At 50.3% G+C, this 20,854-nt stretch overlaps 1 protein-coding gene across 5 annotated transcripts in view; it reads right to left on the bottom strand.

The window, feature by feature from the left end:
• Positions 1 to 20,854, bottom strand: part of SPAG17 (sperm associated antigen 17) — a 1,244,773-nt gene that overhangs the window by 799,388 nt on the left and 424,531 nt on the right. For all 5 annotated transcript variants that reach the window (XM_078656351.1, XM_078656349.1, XM_078656348.1 and 2 more), the window contains exons 7-8: positions 17,546 to 17,653; positions 12,772 to 12,950 (exon numbers count right to left, since the gene is read on the bottom strand). In XM_078656351.1, the coding sequence (XP_078512477.1) occupies positions 12,772 to 12,950; positions 17,546 to 17,653 (287 nt within the window). The remainder of the gene's footprint in view (positions 1 to 12,771; positions 12,951 to 17,545; positions 17,654 to 20,854) is intronic.

The raw sequence follows: 20,854 nt of genomic DNA on the forward strand, positions 1-20,854 counted from the left end.
AGGGGCCACAATCCCATGACTCAAAAGGCCACAATCCCATGACTCGAGGGGCCACAATCCCATGACTTGAGGGGCCACAATCTCATGACTCAAGGGGCCACAATCCCATGACTCAAGGAGCCACAATCCCATGACCCAAGGGGCCACAATCCCATGACTCAAGGGGCCACAATCCCATGACTCAAGGAGCCACGTTCCCATGACCCAAGGGGCCACAATCCCATGACTCAAGGGGCCACAATCCCATGACTCAAGGGGCCACAATCCCATGACTCAAGGGGCCACAATCCCATGACTCAAGGGGCCACAATCCCATGACTCAAGGGGCCACAATCCCATGACCCAAGGGGCCACAATCCCATGAATCAAGGGGCCACAATCCCATGACTCAAGGGGTCACAATCCCATGACTCAAGGGGCCACAATCCCATGACTCAAGGGGCCCCAATCCCATGACTCAAGGGGCCACAATACCATGACTCGACGGGCCACAATCCCATAACTCAAGGGGCCACAATCCCATAACTCAAGGGGCCACAATCCCATGACCCAAGGGGCCACAATCCCATGACTCAAGGGGCCACAATCCCATGACTCAAGGGGCCACGATACCATGACTCGAGGGGCCACAATCCCATGACTCAAGGGGCCACAATCCCATGACTCAAGGGGCCATAATCCCATGACTCAAGGGGACACAATCCCATGACCGAAGGGGCCACAATCCCATGACCGTAGGGGCCACAATCCCATGACTCTGGGGGCCACAATCCCATGACTCAAGGGGCCACAATCCCATGACTCAAGGGGCCACAATACCATGACTCGAGGGGCCACAATCCCATGACTCAAGGGGCCACAATACCATGACTCAAGGGGCCACAATCCCATGACTCGAGGGGCCACAAACCCATGAATCAAGGGGCCACAATCCCATGACTTCAGGGGCCAAAATCCCATGACTCAAGGGGCCACAATCCCATGACCCAAGAGGCCACAATCCCATGACCCAAGGGGCCACAATCCCATGACACAAGGGGCCACAATACCATGACTCAAGGGGCCACAATCACATGACTCAAGGGGCCACAATCCCATGAATCAAGGGGCCATAATCGCATGACTCAAGAGGCCACAATCCCATGACTCAAGAGGCCACAATCCCATGACTCAAGGGGCCACAATCCCATGACCCAAGAAGCTACAATCCCATGACTCAAGGGGCAACAATACCATGACTCAAGGGGCCACAATCCCATGAATCAAGGGGCCACAATCCCATGACTCAAGGGGCAACAATCCCATGACTCAAGGGGCCACAATCCCATGACTCAAGGAGCCACAAAACCATGACTCAAGGGGCCACAAAACCATGACTCAAGGGGCCACAGTACCATGACTCAAGGGGCCACAATCCCATGACTCAAGGGGCCACAATCCCATGTCCCAAGGGGCCAGAATCCCATGACTTCAGGGGCCAGAATCCCATGACTCAAGAGGCCACAATCCCATGACCCAAGGGGCCACAATCCCATGACTCAAGGGACCACAATCCCATGTCCCAAGGGGCCACAATCTCATGACCCAATGGGCCACAATCCCATGACCCAAGGGGCCACAATCCCATGACCCAAGGGGCCACAATCCCATGACTCAAGGAGCCACAATCCCATGTCCCAAGGGGCCACAATCCCATGACCCAAGGGGCCACAATCCCATGAGCCAAGGGGCCACAATCCCATGACTCAAGGAGCCACAATCCCATGTCCCAAGGGGCCACAATCCCATGACCCATGGACCCACAATCCCATGACCCAAGGGGCCACAATCCCATGATTCAAGGAGCCACAATCCCATGACTCAAGGGGCCACAATCCCATGACTCGAGGGTCCACAGTACCATGACTCAAGGGGCCACAATCCCATGACCCAAGGGGCCACAATCCCATGACTCAAGGAGCCACAATCCCATGTCCCAAGGGGCCACAATCCCATGACCCAAGGGGCCACAATACCATGACTCAAGGGGCAACAATACCATGACCCAAGGGGCCACAATCCCATGACCCAAGGGGCCACAATCCCATGACTCAAGGAGCCACAATCCCATGTCCCAAGGGGCCACAATTTCATGACTCAAGGGGCCACAATCCCATGACTCAAGGAGCAACAATACCATGACTCAAGGGGCCACAATCCAATAACTCAAGGGGCCACAATCCCATGACCCAAGGGGCCACAATCCCATGACTCAGGGAGCCACAATCCCATGACTCAAGGGGCCACAATCTCATGACTCAAGGGGCCACAATCCCATGACTCAAGGGGCCACAATCCCATGACTCAAGGGGCCACAATCCCATGACTCAAAAGGCCACAATCCCATGACTTGAGGGGCCACAATCCCATGACTCGAGGGGCCACAATCTCATGACTCAAGGGGCCACAATCCCATGACTCAAGGAGCCACAATCCCATGACCCAAGGGGCCACAATCCCATGACTCAAGGGGCCACAATCCCATGACTCAAGGAGCCACGTTCCCATGACCCAAGGGGCTACAATCCCATGACTCAAGGGGCCACAATCCCATGACTCAAGGGGCCACAATCCCATGACTCAAGGGGCCACAATCCCATGACCCAAGGGTCCACAATCCCATGACCCAAGGGGCCACAATCCCATGAATCAAGGGGCCACAATCCCATGACTCAAGGGGTCACAATCCCATGACTCAAGGGGTCACAATCCCATGACTCAAGGGGCCACAATCCCATGACTCAAGGGGCCACAATACCATGACTCGACGGGCCACAATCCCATAACTCAAGGGGCCACAATCCCATAACTCAAGTGGCCACAATCCCATGACCCAAGGGGCCACAATCCCATGACTCAAGGGGCCACAATCCCATGACTCAAGGGGCCACAATCCCATGACTCAAGGGGCCACAATCCCATGACTCAAGGGGACACAATCCCATGACCAAAGGGGCCACAATCCCATGACTCAAGGGGCCACAATCCCATGACCGAAGGGGCCACAATCCCATGACTCAAGGGGCCACAATACCATGACTCGAGGGGCCACAATCCCATGACTCAAGGGGCCACAATACCATGACTCAAGGGGCCACAATCCCATGACTCGAGGGGCCACAAACCCATGACTCAAGGGGCCACAATCCCATGACTTCAGGGGCCAAAATCCCATGACTCAAGGGGCCACAATCCCATGACCCAAGAGGCCACAATCCCATGACCCAAGTGGCCACAATCCCATGACACAAGGGGCCACAATACCATGACTCAAGGGGCCACAATCCCATGACTCAAGGGGCCACAATCCCATGAATCAAGGGGCCACAATCCCATGACTCAAGAGGCCACAATCCCATGACTCAAGAGGCCACAATCCCATGACTCAAGGGGCCACAATCCCATGACTCAAGAAGCTACAATCCCATGACTCAAGGGGCAACAATACCATGACTCAAGGGGCAACAATACCATGACTCAAGGGGCCACAATCCCATGAATCAAGGAGCCACAATCCCATGACTCAAGGGGCAACAATCCCATGACTCAAGGGGCCACAATCCCATGACTCATGGAGCCACAAAACCATGACTCAAGGGGCCACAAAACCATGACTCAAGGGGCCACAGTACCATGACTCAAGGGGCCACAATCCCATGACTCAAGGGGCCACAATCCCATGTCCCAAGGGGCCAGAATCCCATGACTTCAGGGGCCAGAATCCCATGACTCAAGGGGCCACAATCCCATGACCCAAGGGGCCACAATCCCATGACTCAAGGGGCCACAATCCCATGACTCAAGGGGCCACAATCCAATAACTCAAGGGGCCACAATCCCATGACCCAAGGGGCCACAATCTCATGACTCAAGGGGCCACAATCCCATGACTCAAGGAGCCACAATCCCATGTCCCAAGGGGCCACAATCCCATGACTCAAGGGGCCACAATCTCATGACTCAAGAGGCCACAATCCCATGACTCAAGGGGCCACAATCCCATGACCCAAGAGGCCACAATCCCATTACTCAAGGAGTCACAATACCATGACTCAAGGGGCCACAATCCCATGACTCAAGGGGCCACAATCCCATGACTCAAGGGGCCACAATCCCATGACTCAAGGGGCCACAATCCCATGACTCAAGGGGCCACAATACCATGACTCAAGGGGCCACAATCCCATGAATCTAGGGGCCACAATCCCATGACTCAAGAGGCCACAATCCCATGACTCAAGAGGCCACAATCCCATGACTCAAGGGGCCACAATCCCATGACCCAAGAAGCTACAATCCCATGACTCAAGGGGCAACAATACCATGACTCAAGGGGCCACAATCCCATGAATCAAGGGGCCACAATCCCATGACTCTATAGGCCATAATCCCATGACTCAAGGAGCCACAATCCCATGACTCAAGGGGCCACACTCCCATGACTCAAGGGGCAACAATACTATGACTCAAGGGGCAACAATCCCATGACTCAAGGAGCAACAATCCCATGACTCAAGGAGCCACAATCCCATGACTCAAGGGGCCACAATCCCATGACTCAAGGGGCCACAATCCCATGACTCAAGGGGCCACAATACCATGACTCGAGGGGCCACAATCCCATAAATCAAGGGGCCACAATCCCATGACCTAAGGGGCCACAATCCCATGACTCAAGGGGCCACAATCCCATGACTCAAGGGGCCACAATACCATGACTCGAGGGGCCACAATCCCATGACTCAAGGGGCCACAATACCATGACTCGAGGGGCCACAATCCCATAAATCAAGGGGCCACAATCCCATGACCTAAGGGGCCACAATCCCATGACTCAAGGGGCCACAATCCCATGACTCAAGGGGCCACAATACCATGACTCAAGGGGCCACAATCCCATGACTCAAGGGGCCACAATCCCATGACTCAAGGGGCCACAATCTCATGACTCAAGGGGCCACAATCCCATGACTCAAGGGGCCACAATACAATGACTCGAGGGGCCACAATCCCATGACTCAAGGGGCCACACTACCATGACTCAAGGGGCCACAATCCCATGACTCGAGTGGCCACAACCCCATGACTCAAGGGGCCACAATCCCATGACTTCAGGGGCCAAAATCCCATGACTCAAGGGGCCACAATCCCATGACTCAAGGGGCCACAATCCCATGACTCAAGGGGCCACAATCCCATGACTCAAGGGGCCACAATCCCATGACTCAAGGAGCCACAGTACCATGACCCAAGGGGCCACAATCCCATGACTCAAGGAGCCACAATCCCATGACTCAAGGGGCCACAATCCCATGACTCAAGGAGCCACAATCCCATGTCCCAAGGGGCCACAATCCCATGACCCAAGGGGCCACAATCCCATGACCCAAGGGGCCACAATCCCATGACCCAAGGGGCCACAATCCCATGACCCAAGGGGCCACAATACCATGACCCAAGGGCCCACAATCCCATGACTCAAGGGGCCACAATCCCATGAATCAAGGGGCCACAATCACATGACTCAAGAGGCCACAATCCCATGACTCAAGGGGCCACAATCCCATGACCCAAGAAGCTACAATCCCATGACTCAAGGGGCAACAATACCATGACTCAAGGGGCCACAATCCCATGAATCAAGGGGCCACAATCCCATGACTCAAGGGGCAACAATCCCATGACTCAAGGGGCCACAATCCCATGACTCAAGGAGCCACAAAACCATGACTCAAGGGGCTACAAAACCATGACTCAAGGGGCCACAGTACCATGACTCAAGGGGCCACAATCCCATGACTCAAGGGGCCAGAATCCCATGTCCCAAGGGGCCAGAATCCCATGACTTCAGGGGCCAGAATCCCATGACTCAAGGGGCCACAATCCCATGACCCAAGGAGCCACAATCCCATGACTCAAGGGGGCACAATCCCATGTCCCAAAGGGCCACAACCTCATGACCCAAGGGGCCACAATCCCATGACCCAAGGGGCCACAATCCCATGACCCAAGGGGCCACAATCCCATGACTCAAGGAGCCACAATCCCATGTCCCAAGGGGCCACAATCCCATGACCCAAGGGGCCACAATCCCATGACTCAAGGAGCCACAATCCCATGTCCCAAGGGGCCACAATCCCATGACCCATGGAGCCACAATCCCATGACCCAAGGGGCCACAATCCCATGACTCAAGGAGCCACAATCCCATGACTCAAGGGGCCACAATACCATGACTCGAGGGGCCACAATCCCATGACTCAAGGGGCCACAATCCCATGACTCAAGGGGCCACAATCTCATGACTCAAGGGGCCACAATCCCATGACTCAAGGGGCCACAATACAATGACTCGAGGGGCCACAATCCCATGACTCAAGGGGCCACAATCCCATGACCCAAGAGGCCACAATCCCATGACTCAAGGGGCAACAATCCCATGACCCAAGGGGCCACAATCCCATGACCCAAGGGGCCACAATCCCATGACTCAAGGAGCCACAATCCCATGTCCCAAGGGGCCACAATCCCATGACTCAAGGGGCCACAATCCCATGACTCAAGGGGCCACAATCCCATGTCTCAAGAGGCCACAATCCCATGACCCAAGAGGCCACAATCCCATGTCCCAAGGGGCCACAATCCCATGACTCAAGGGGCCACAATCCCATGACTCAAGGGGCCACAATCCCATGTCGCAAGGGGCCACAATCCCATGACTTCAGGGGCCAAAATCCCATGACTCAAGGGGCAACAATACCATGACTCAAGGGGCCACAATCCCATGACTCAGGGACCACAATCCCATGACTCAAGGAGCCACAATCCCATGACTCAAGGGGCCACAATACCATGACTCAAGGGGCCACAATCCCATGACTCAAGGGGCAACAATCCCATGACTCAAGGGGCCACAATCCCATGACCCAAGAGGCCACAATCCCATGACTCAAGGGGCAACAATCCCATGACCAAAGGGGCCACAATCCCATGACCCAAGGGGCCACAATCCCATGACTCAAGGAGCCACAATCCCATGTCCCAAGGGGCCACAATCCCATGACTCAAGGGGCCACAATCCCATGACTCAAGGGGCCACAATACCATGTCTCAAGAGGCCACAATCCCATGACCCAAGAGGCCACAATCCCATGTCCCAAGGGGCCACAATCCCATGACTCAAGGGGCCACAATCCCATGACTCAAGGGGCCACAATCCCATGTCGCAAGGGGCCACAATCCCATGACTTCAGGGGCCAAAATCCCATGACTCAAGGGGCCACAATCCCATGACTCAAGGGGCCACAATCCCATGACTCAAGGAGCCACAATCCCATGTCCCAAGGGGCCACAATCCCATGACTCAAGGGGCCACAATCCCATGACTCAAGGGGCCATAATACCATGTCTCAAGAGGCCACAATCCCATGACCCAAGGGGCCACAATCCTATGTCCCAAGGGGCCACAATCCCATGACTCAAGGGGCCACAATCCCATGACTCAAGGGGCCACAATCCCATGACTCAAGGGGCCACAATCCCATGACTCAAGGAGCCACAATCCCATGACCCAAGGGGCCACAATCCCATGACTCAAGGGGCCACAGTACCATGACTCAAGGGGCCACAGTACCATGACTCAAGGGGCCACAATCCCATGACCCAAGGGGCCACAATCCCATGACTCAAGGGGCCACAATCCCATGACTCAAGGGGCCACAATCCCATGACTCAAGGGGCCACAATCCCATGACTCAAGGAGCCACAGTACCATGACTCAAGGGGCCACACTACCATGACTCAAGGGGCCACAATCCCATGACCCAAGGGCCACAATCCCATGACTCAAGGAGCCACAATCCCATGACTCAAGGGGCCACAATCCCATGACTCAAGGAGCCACAATCCCATGTCCCAAGGGGCCACAATCCCATGACCCAAAGGGCCACAATCCCATGACCCAAGGGGCCACAATCCCATGACCCAAGGGGCCACAATCCCATGACTCAAGGAGCCACAATCCCATGTCCCAAGGGGCCACAATCCCATGACCCAAGGGGCCACAATCCCATGACCCAAGGGGCCACAATCCCATGACTCAAGGAGCCACAATCCCATGTCCCAAGGGGCCACAATCCCATAACCCATGGAGCCACAATCCCATGACCCAAGGGGCCACAATCCCATGACTCAAGGAGCCACAATCCCATGACTCAAGGGGCCACAATCCCATGACTCAAGGGGCCACAGTACCATGACTCAAGGGGCCACAATCCCATGACCCAAGGGGCCACAATCCCATGACTCAAGGAGCCACAATCCCATGTCCCAAGGGGCCACAATCCCATGACCCAAGGGGCCACAATCCCATGACTCAAGGGGCAACAATACCATGACTCAAGGGGCCACAATCCCATGACCCAAGGGGCCACAATCCCATGACTCAAGGAGCCACAATCCCATGTCCCAAGGGGCCACAATTCCATGACTCAAGGGGCCACAATCCCATGACTCAAGGGGCAACAATACCATGACTCAAGGGGCCACAATCCCATGACTCAGGGAGCCACAATCCCATGACTCAAGGGGCCACAATCCCATGACCCAAGGGGCCACAATCCCATGACTCAAGGGGCAACAATACCATGACTCAAGGGGCCACAATCCCATGACTCAGGGACCACAATCCCATGACTCAAGGAGCCACAATCCCATGACTCAAGGGGCCACAATCCTATGACCCAAGAGGCCACAATCCCATGACTCAAGGGGCAACAATCCCATGACCCAAGGGGCCACAATCCCATGACCCAAGGGGCCACAATCCCATGACTCAAGGAGCCACAATCCCATGTCCCAAGGGGCCACAATCCCATGTCCCAAGGGGCCACAATCCCATGACTCAAGGGGCCACAATCCCATGACTCAAGGGGCCACAATACCATGTCTCAAGAGGCCACAATCCCATGACCCAAGAGGCCACAATCCCATGTCCCAAGGGGCCACAATCCCATGACTCAAGGGGCCACAATCCCATGACTCAAGGAGCCACAATCCCATGTTGCAAGGGGCCACAATCCCATGACTTCAGGGGCCAAAATCCCATGACTCAAGGGGCCACAATCCCATGACTCAAGGGGCCACAATTCCATGACTCAAGGGGCCACAATCCCATGTCCCAAGGGGCCACAATCTCATGACTCAAGGGGCCACAGTACCATGTCTCAAGAGGCCACAATCCCATGACCCAAGGGGCCACAATCCCATGACTCAAGGGGCCACAATCCTATGACTCAAGGGGCCACAATCCCATGACTCAAGGGGCCACAATCCCATGACTCAAGGAGCCACAATCCCATGACCCAAGGGGCCACAATCCCATGACTCAAGGGGCCACAGTACCATGACTCAAGGGGCCACAGTACCATGACTCAAGGGGCCACAATCCCATGACTTCAGGGGCCAAAATCCCATGACTCAAGGGGCCACAATCCCATGACTCAAGGGGCCACAATCCCATGACTCAAGGAGCCACAATCCCATGTCCCAAGGGGCCACAATCCCATGACTCAAGGGGCCACAATCTCATGACTCAAGGGGCCACAATACCATGTCTCAAGAGGCCACAATCCCATGACCCAAGGGGCCACAATCCCATGACTCAAGGGGCCACAATCCTATGACTCAAGGGGCCACAATCCCATGACTCAAGGGGCCACAATCCCATGACTCAAGGAGCCACAATCCCATGACCCAAGGGGCCACAATCCCATGACTCAAGGGGCCACAGTACCATGACTCAAGGGGCCACAGTACCATGACTCAAGGGGCCACAATCCCATGACCCAAGGGGCCACAATCCCATGACTCAAGGGGCCACAATCCCATGACTCAAGGGGCCACAATCCCATGACTCAAGGGGCCACAATCCCATGACTCAAGGAGCCACAATCCCATGACTCAATGGGCCACAATCCCATGACTCAAGGGGCCACAATCCCATGACTCAAGTGGCCACAATCCCCTGAGACAGAATAGAGATAGAACAGAGGTGGCGGGTTTGCGACGCCCATCTTCTGTCTGCTCAGCTTCTTGGTCTCTCTGCTTTGGGCCAATTCACTCTTTAATAGTTTTGTGGAAAAAGCTCTTCCTTCACGAGGTACCGCAACCGGGCAAATGTCGAAGAGTTTCGATCCTGGTTTTCCACTGTTTAGGATGGGCTCCAAGTACTTCTTAAATATCTCAAGGGGTTTTGTGGGGTCCTTCTTCAACTTTTGGTCTACTAAAACTGGTAAATATTTCATTTTAGGGTCAAAAGCATGCAGGTATAGATAGGTTGTGATGGATGAATGTACTATTAGAGCAAAGCAGCCACACTACACCTAGTGGAGTGGATACCTACACTGAGAAGATAGAAGATATCAGGTAAGAGGCTTGAGTGATGGGTGATCACTCGCCCAGAGACCACAAGCTCACAGCTTTCAATCTCAGCAAGTTAGACACATCCTTATATTCCTCAGTAATGAGGAAATGTATACAGTTGAGATTAATAATATTAAAGCTCAACCTTGCCCTCACTTCATAGACCCATCAGCAGTGTACCCACCACCAGCAGTGTGCCCTTCATCAGCAGTGTACCCTTCATCAGCAGTGTACCCTTCATCAGCAGTGTACCCTACACCAGTAGTGTACCCACCACCAGCAGTGTACCCACCATCAGCAGTGTACCCACCATCAGCAGTGTACCCACCACCAGCAGTCTACCCACCACCAGCAGTGTACCCACCACCAGCAGTGTACCCACCACCAGCAGTGTACCCACCATCAGCAGTGTATCCACCACCAGCAGTGCACCCACCATCAGCAGTGTACCCACCACCAGCAGTGTATCCTTCATCAGCAGTGCATCCTTCATCAGCAGTGTACCCTTCATCAGCAGTGTACCCTACACCAGTAGTGTACCCACCATCAGCAGTGTACCCACCATCAGCAGTGTACCCACCATCAGCAGTGTACCCACCACCAGCAGTGTACCCACCATCAGCAGTGTATCCACCACCAGCAGTGCACCCACCATCAGCAGTGTACCCACCACCAGCAGTGTACCCTTCATCAGCAGTGCACCCTTCATCAGCAGTGTACCCTTCATCAGCAGTGTACCCTACACCAGTAGTGTACCCACCATCAGCAGTGTACCCACCATCAGCAGTGTACCCACCATCAGCAGTGTACCCACCACCAGCAGTGTACCCACCACCAGCAGTGTACCCACCACCAGCAGTGTACCCACCACCAGCAGTGTATCCACCACCAGCAGTGTATCCACCACCAGCAGTGTACCCACCATCAGCAGTGTACCCACCATCAGCAGTGTATCCACCTCCAGCAGTGCACCCACCACCAGCAGTGTACCCACCACCAGCAGTGTATCCTTCATCAGCAGTGCACCCACCACCAGCAGTGCACCCATCACCAGCAGTGTACCCTTCATCAGCAGTGTATCCACCACCAGCAGTGCACCCACCACCAGCAGTGTACCCACCACCAGCAGTGTACCCACCACCAGCAGTGCACCCACCACCAGCAGTGTATCCTTCATCAGCAGTGCACCCACCACCAGCAGTGCACCCACCACCAGCAGTGTACCCTTCATCAGCAGTGTACCCTTCATCAGCAGTGTACCCTTCATCAGCAGTGCACCCACCATCAGCAGTGTACCCACCACCAGCAGTGTACCCTTCATCAGCAGTGTACCCTTCATCAGCAGTGCACCCACCACCAGCAGTGTACCCACCACCAGCAGTGTGCCCTTCATCAGCAGTGTACCCTTCATCAGCAGTGTACCCTTCATCAGCAGTGTACCCACCACCAGCAGTGTACCCACCACCAGCAGTGTACCCACCACCAGCAGTGTACCCACCACCAGCAGTGTGCCCTTCATCAGCAGTGTACCCTTCATCAGCAGTGTACCTATCCACAACCAGCAGTGCACCCACCACCAGCAGTGTACCCACCACCAGCAGTGTGCCCTTCATCAGCAGTGTACCCTTCATCAGCAGTGTACCCTTCATCAGCAGTGTACCCACCACTAGCAGTGTACCCACCACCAGCAGTGTACCCACCACCAGCAGTGTACCCACCACCAGCAGTGTGCCCTTCATCAGCAGTGTACCCTTCATCAGCAGTGTACCCTTCATCAGCGGTGTACCTATCCACAACCAGCAGTGTACTGAAGCAGGAAGAAGTGATTGTTATGAGGACTTTACATTGAGGTGAGACATGAGACATGTTAACTTTTACAAACACATATGATCGGTATGTGGAGAGGACACAGGGATTCAGACAAGCAAAATGATGCAGAAAACTAGTGACGTACCATCATGCAGCACTGTAAGAAAGCAGATGATCAAAGTACTATGAACGAAGTGGTAAATTCACCTAGATGACATGTTTGAGATAGTTGAGACCAGAGAATCCTAGTTAAATTTACATGCACTGAATAAGCCTTGGCATCTAAAAGGGTGGTAGCTAGCAGAAGGCTGCAGATGCACTTGGCAACTGTATTACTGGTGAAACCACAGCAAAGAAACAGAGATTGACACCTTCCCTTTTTGTGGCTAAAAAAGTTAAACTAAGCAGGTGGTACTCTCTAAATGCCTGGGCTAAACCACAGAATTACAAGACGTCAATAAGAGACCCCAAGACACAGAGTGAGAGGCTCTTGCTACTGACCATCATATCTGAGTTGTTCCAGTTTTGTGGAAAAAGCTCTTCCTTCACGAGGTACCGCAGCCGGGCAATGTCGAAGAGTTTCGATCCAGGCTTTCCACTGTTTAAGATGGGCTCCAAGTACTTCCAAAAAGTCTCAAGGGGTTTTGCGGGGTCCTCCTTCAACTTTTCATCTACTAAAACTGGAAAAGATTTTATTTTAGGGTCAAACAAGTGCAGGTATAGATGGGTCATGATGGATGAATGTACTATTGTAAATGGAAATATGTAAAATCCGTATTAGAGCAAAACAGCCACCCTACACCTAGTGGAGCGGACACCTACACTGAGAAGATAGTAGGTAAGAGGCTTGAGTGATGGGTGGTCACTCGCCCAGAGACCACAAGCTCACAGATTTCAATCTCAGCAAGTTAGACACATCCTTATATTCCTCAGTGATGAGGAAATGTATACACTTGAGATTAATAATATTGAATCTCAACTTTGCTCTGACTTCATAGACCCTCATAGAGCCAATCCTTAGAAACCATTCATCCTCATGCCTCTCTTCACTCACAACACTTTCTCAAGTTGCGTCTGGACCATGACACAGGCCCCACTATATCCATGAAAGAAGGAGGTCCTGGGGCTCGGTAGGTCCAGCATACCAGCCCCGTGTCACTTTGGCAAAAGCTAGAGTATTCAGTTCCTAAGGGGAGGGGGGGGAGGAAGGAAAAAGGCTGGATACCAGGTGTTGGCAAGAGAAAGAAGAGGGGAAGATAGAAGTGGAATAGCTCCAATAAGGAGCAAGAGCCCTCACACACCCCAAAGGGTTTCATGCTTCATCGTCGTACAGCTCCTCGTTGGCCCAGAGCTGCAATGCCCAATGGACCCCACAAGGGGGCTCGTGACGGAGATCTTCGCTTTTTGCTGATGTGAAGCTAAATGGTAGTAGTGGGTTGTATGTGTAGTGAGTAGAGATGAGGAGTAGGTGCCTGTGGACAAAACACACACATGCAGCTGTTGTCTGGGAACACATACTCTTTGTTGCACAGACAGGCAAATACACAGATGAGATTGTGACTGCACCTGAGATGTAGAACCTCTGTAAGTGAGTAGAAGGGCCAGGGAGACACTATAACTAGTTGATCCTGGGCTAATGGGTACCAAGGTGGTAGGGTAACTCAGTCCCTGCCTACTAAGATTCTATGGCCCCAAGCATAGTTCTGTAATGCCGCAGAATCCCTGCAACACCACAAATTATTTCACCTACAAACAGCCACCCTTTCCACCCACCATCTCTCCTGCAAACCTCACAGATTGTGCAACATTATATTACCTGCAAATAGCCAATGCTATCAAATTTTTTTTACTGTCAAGCATCCACCAGTCACAGCACATCCTATCAAATGCAAACTTCCACTGGTCACAAAATATAATCTCACCTTCAGTCATCCACTGGTTCCACCACATAATATCACCATCACTTCCACCACATCATCTCACCTTCATTCACCCACTGGCTCCACCACATCATATCACCTTCAGTGATCCAAAGGTTACACCACATCATCTCACCTTCAGACCTATACTTGTCTCTCCACATCATTCCCCTACTGTCATCGAAGGTACGGAACTTCACTTATTTCTAGTCAAAGTCAGACCTCCATTTGTGACCACCTAGTAGCCAAAGACTCATAGTTGTGGTTAATGGGTAGTTGTAAAGGATTAACATATGATGCAGGTGAGATCATGCATATTGACTGGCTGGTTTTTGTAGGAGAGATGTGGTTGGTCCAAGAGATGTTTGCAGGTGAGATGATGTGTGGACTTGATGATAATCATTTCTAATTTACCAGGAGTGAAACTATTCTGTAGTTTATCCATTGGATATTCCTTGATGTTTCTTTGGATGTACAACCACTAATTCCATCATCAGTATGAATTACTTCTTCACCTGACCTGTCTTTTACCATCCACAGACACACAGCACTACATTCAGTGAAGAATATACTACAGTCAAAAAACAATTTTAGGTCTACCAAACTAAATACTCATTATGAGTCATTAAAAAACAAACAATTGAACTGGTAACTTCCATAGTCACACAGGAAAAAATGTACAGTGCTGTAGCAGTGGCAGCATATTCGCATTTTCTTTTGATAACTTAACATTGGACTGACGAGTCACCCGTATCCAGAACATACATTACCATAGAAAACCCCAGAAGATGGCTAAAGCAGCGCAATCACCACAGACAGCTTTGTCCAAATGGTCCATCCAACCACCTCAAATCCTTACATGTTACTGAGATGCATCACCTGGCATGATCGACAGGTGCTTCCATCACTATACGCCTGTCCATGCCACAAAGCCGCTATGCAGTCGCAAGCATCTCTCTGTTTCTCCAATACTGAGTGTTGTCCCATACTGGCAGAAGGAGACTCATATATTCAAGAAAGTTATGTCCCTTCGAAGCTTTACTCACGAACCCACCAATGAGACAAATGTCTAGGATGCTTTGGCGACCGAGGTCAATAATGGGGCAATTCATCCTCCAGCTCGAGGAACTCAACAATGCTCCCACTGATGAGTTTGCACCATGGCCAGGCTCACAGTAAAGGTCGCTTACTAGACAATAAATGACACCCCTCCTCATCAATCGCTTCAATCTTAGTGCCTGACCATACTCTTATTTCGTTCAAGTCACCCTAGTGAGGCAAGACTAGTCTGGAGGACGGCAGCGAACTTCATCCAACCATGATTCAATAGCATCAGTAAGCTGGGCCCTCCCGCATTCCAAGCGGCTGATGCCCTCCTGGACGGAAGTACGATGTTACAACGCGATCAAAATGATTGCGGTACATCACAACGCATCTTTTACAATGCAAGTCGTTACCACGGCTGTGGGGTGCTGGACTTAGGAATAGTAAGATTTACTATTCCAACTCCAGCCTACGTACAGTAGGGAAGGTGTTGGAATAGTAAATCTACTATTCCTTAGTCTAGAGCGCCCTCCAGCGCAAGTCGTGGAAACGACTTGCGTTGTAAAAGACGCGTCGTAATGGCACCGCGGTGTTTTGACCGCGGTGTAAAGGTTGTAGACCTCCTGGACCATATTCAAAATCATCCACACAAGCTCCGTGGATCTTCGCTGTCCACGCTCACCAAGGTACTTGTATAATTCTGCATCCCTAAGAGAGGCTACACAAGAATCATCTTAAAATTCCACCGAAGAGCCTTTCTAACCTTCTTGAGCAGCAAGCGTCCTTATTTCTGCAACAAACCTGAGAACATTGTGAGCACCATGAAGCACTGGTAGCTTCACACATACCTACGTCCACACAGCAACAGCATCTACTTTCACCCCATGGGTTTCCATTCAGTTTCACAAGAGGAGGGCCTGAAGGCACACCAGACAACCCACACTCCGAGGAGCAAAGATGCTCTCACTCTGCCATGGTCAGCAGCCTGCATTAACTATTTAGTCTTTACCATTCAGGATTCCTTAACCAAACGTTGATTGACCATAGCTTTCATATTATCTGGATCACCCACTGCAGCAAACCCTGCTAAATTCTCTAACCTCAGGCCTGCATCCAATCTAACTGTTCACCCCAAAGTTATGCACTGTGTTGTATCGCTACAATCCCGCCAATACTTGTAAGTAAACCAGGTTCTCAACTGTGGCACCTCTGGCTTCAGAAACACTGTATTAGCGTGCTTTTCCTCGTTACGGAATAACCTCTTGTATCCAATTGATTGCCCTTCTGAAGCCCTTTGCATCCTCCTCCACCTTTGTGCTGCATTCCATCGAGTGGCTCGCCCTACTTTTTCTCAAAGGTTCTTTCTGCAGATGGGACTCTCAGAGACAGGTCTCACAGTGCCAGACCGGTTCCTTGTAGATCAATCTTCTAAAGAAGGCGTCAGACCTCACATAAGAAACATCCTTTCAATGGTGTAAAGGCAAAATATTCACAAGTAGCCAACAACCTGGTCTGCCTCTTACTTATGATCTCACCATCTGCATGAGTTTACCTCCATCAAGAACTAACTCAGCCAGGAACACATGAGTCATTGTCAACATTAAACCATACTCCAAGTCGGACAGAAGACATTGCATTGACACTTTCATTACCCAAAAGAGCAGACACTCACATAACTACTGCGCCTCCCTCTTCACCAGGATCCCTAGACAATGAATTCACACACTACAGATAGTACAAACCTGGTAACACACAATCTAACGAGCAAGGAAAGATCAGATTGTTACTTTGAGAAGACATCTCTAGTGGCTGCTCTTCTCCTCCTCTGTGCCACGCATCACACTCCCTGAAAGACTCCGACGACCTCGCTCTCGCCCTTGCCGATGTCCCCCGCATCCGTAGAGTGACCTCCGGCGGCAGATCGTTCTCCAACCTCGCCGGCAAGACCTGGAACACCCTCCCCATCCACCTACGGCAGACCCAAGACCTGCTGACCTTCTGAAGACTCCTCAAGACCTGGCTATTTGAGCAGTAGCAGCGTTCCACCCCCAGCGCCTTGAGACCCTCACGGGTAAGTAGAGCGCTTTACAAATGTTCTGATTGATCGACCGATTGATTGAAAGAATGGATTCAGCTTGAAGTCCATCACCACCATGTGGCACAAGCACGACACACTTACAATCTAGAGCATGAGATGCCTCAGAGGTGGCGGGAGGTCTTCACACATCATCGAGTAGGATCTCCTTCTCGATACCACCAACGTCCTTCAGTTATCACACGTGCTATATTCAAATATCGTATTTGGTGTTTACCTTCTTCCTTGGCCACCTCAGGCACAGACATCGGTCCACCTTTCTCCTCTTCTGTTTTTGGTTCGTCAACTCGCACGTGCAGAGATGCGGCTTTTGTGGGAGGCGGCTCTGTATAGAACATATAAATAAATACATACATGTAAAGGCCTAAACACATCCAGATAGGGGTGCTCTCTCTGTGGTCATTGCTGAGAATGAGAACTTCTGTATCTGCAATGTTGTATCCATGTAATCTACAATACAGGTAATATTTAACATGATTCCCTACAGTTCGCCTTCTTAGAAGCTGACCAAAGTGACAGCGACCAAGAGATACAATCGAAGATATCCAGATCACTGAACATCTCACTATTTCTGGAAAAGGTCGCTAACTGTCAATAGAGATCGATAAACTGCTCCCAAATAATAGATGCCAACAGGCTGGTCAGCCATCATGGCGGTACAAAAGGGGGTGGTGATGGACGGAGCATCTGAACCAATCAAACATTCACCCCCAGTCAACTGATCTGGGTTTAATCCATCAACGTTCTTTAGCCCACTCTGCCACCCCAGTTCAGACATGGCCATATGCAAATCAGTCTGACCCTGTGCCTCATGGGAACAGTCCAGCCCGAACTGCCAAGCCATGTCTTCCCTGGACCGGAAACAAGCTTCCGAGGACCGGTTTCGGATTCATAATCCTCATCAGCCAGGCTATCTTGAATCCAGTGGTGAAGTGAGCAAGGGACTCACGTCTGAGCATACCCTGCCACACTTATGGCGGCCAAAGTGGTACAAAAGGGGGTGGTGATGGACGGAGCATCAGAACCAATCAAACACTCACACCCAGTCAACAGATCTGGGTTTGATCCATCACCGTTCTTTAGCCCACTCTGCCACCCCAGTTCAGACATGGCTATATGCAAATCAGTCTGACCCTGTGCCTCATGGGAACAGTCCAGTCCGAACTGCCATGCCATGTCTTCCCTGGACCGGAATCAAGCTTCCTAGGACCGGTTTCAGGGTATGTCACCCTTCTTCAGCCATCATGGACAAGAACGAGGTGCTCAATGGATGGCATTATTATAATGAGCACAGATTTCAAGGTCAGACATACATTACAAGTGCATGTTTTCTAATCTTGAATGCTTATGCGTGCTGTTGAAGAGGAGGGAAGGTTCAAACGTCGGATCACGTGATAAGGTGACATGGAGCAGAATCCCCATGTATCACCATCCAAACATGTTCATTGAAGTGAAGATGTGACTTGAGATCCAAGTAGCTGCCTCACAGACCTCCACTTGAACTACCTACCTTAGGACAGAAGTGGCAGCCCCTGCTTTTGATATGCAGAGAGCTCATCCTACAAGTGTTTCACACAGAACAGTGACACATTGCACCAACCACCTCCAAATATAATTCATCTTCAGATTTCCTACTGCACTTTGGTCAAAGGTCACAAAACTGTAGCTACGAAGGCATGTCACTTACTCGCTTTCTCGCTAAACTCTCAGAATAATTGTCCTTACTTTTTAAATAGTTAGTGAGCTCTCGCTTTCTCGTTAAACATTCAGTATAACTTTTTATGCTTTTTTGAATGGTTAGTGAGCTAGGTTCTTTCTTTTTTTATTAAAGGCTGTCTAAAGTCCACACTGCCTTACAGATCATAACAGGCTGACGCGGATACCTCTCAGAAAGGCATGATGGAAATTGGATCCCCAACTCATAGGGACATCGATATTTAGAACAAACATCTTTTGAAATATACAAGGTATGCTTGCACCGACATCATACATTTATAAATGACCATTCGTGGTATGGAGTGCCATGATTAATGTTTTATTAGTTATCCATGTTCGGCCACTTAGGAGACTGTTCTGGGAGGTAGTGACTGATCTTCAGTATTTTTTTGATGAATTGAAAGAAAGATTCCACACACTATAAATGGTGAGCTTCTAAAACTATAACTCTAGGGTGATATGCTTTCATTTGATGTATATATATAGGCTCTCACATGATTTCTAAAATTCGAGTCTGATGTATACACGTGTTTTCACACTATCTCTCTGTGATATTTCTGCTATATGGCATATCATCAATGGGATTACAAAACGCCTTTCCTCAAAAATGAGTGCCCCATATATATATATATATATATATATATATATATAAAGATCCTCATTGACTTGTTAAATGACGTTACTTAGTGCTACATTTTCAGCAGGTCGTAAACATTTAACATGTCTTATCCAAACTATTTTTAATTTTTGTATAGTATAAGAATGTATAAATTGTATATATTTGTATATAGTAACTTAAACAGGGACAAGCTTTATATCCACTTTGTTGGGTTAGACTGTCTAATACAGAAAAGATGTACATTTAAAAATCTTTTTTGTAAAATTGTTTTTAATTGTATATATATGGTTGTGAATATCACTGTAAATATAACACATATCATGTATACTTAATTGTAGCCCTGAAGAAGTCCTTAGGAACGAAACGCGTTGGCTATGGTCGTTTTTTAAGAACATTGAAAATAAAGTGAATTGACTCTAGACCTGCTGAATGGACCTCAAATTTTGTTATATTGAATATTAGATTGATGGATATTGAGTGGAGTGCCGGATCATATTGCATTGTTTATATGTTGGTTGTGTTCATTTGGAAGGTCTCAGGACAACCACGCTACTGTTGATCAGTGTGGAGGTTAGGAGACATTGCATGTGGACTTTGTACTGAAAATGGATGTTGTACATATGAATCGGGAGAACGTGGACTACAAATCTGTGAATTGCAATTGGATTAAGTCTTATTTTATCTCATTAAATATTATTTTTTATGTTTTTGATGAATCTGTGATAATAGAATATTTCAACTTTTCCCCAAGAAAAAATCTGGTTTGTGTGATAAGCTTCATGTATATACCAGCTGGATTTCTGTTATTCTATGAGTTACAGGGCCTTATATACCAGAAAAAATATGTGATCTCGATGTAGGTTTATAACATTAGCGATATCATCTCAACCAGGAATGGTGAACTCGCTCACCTTTTTTTAAGACTCTAGTGAAATCAACTCCACCAGAGACAGACAACTCACTTAAGTAATACATGGACCTAGAAAAATCAACTCCAGCAGAGACGGACAACTCGCTTAGGTAATGCATGGACCTAGAGAAATCGACTCCACCGGAGATGGACAACTCGCTTAAGTAATGCATGGACCTAGAGAAATCGACTCCACCAGAGACGGACAACTCGCTTAGGTAATGCATGGACCTAGAGAAATCGACTCCACCAGAGATGGACAACTCGCTTAGGTAATGCAT

The sequence above is a fragment of the Lissotriton helveticus genome, chromosome 8 (assembly GCF_964261635.1).
Source record: "Lissotriton helveticus chromosome 8, aLisHel1.1, whole genome shotgun sequence".
Taxonomy (NCBI): domain Eukaryota; kingdom Metazoa; phylum Chordata; class Amphibia; order Caudata; family Salamandridae; genus Lissotriton; species Lissotriton helveticus.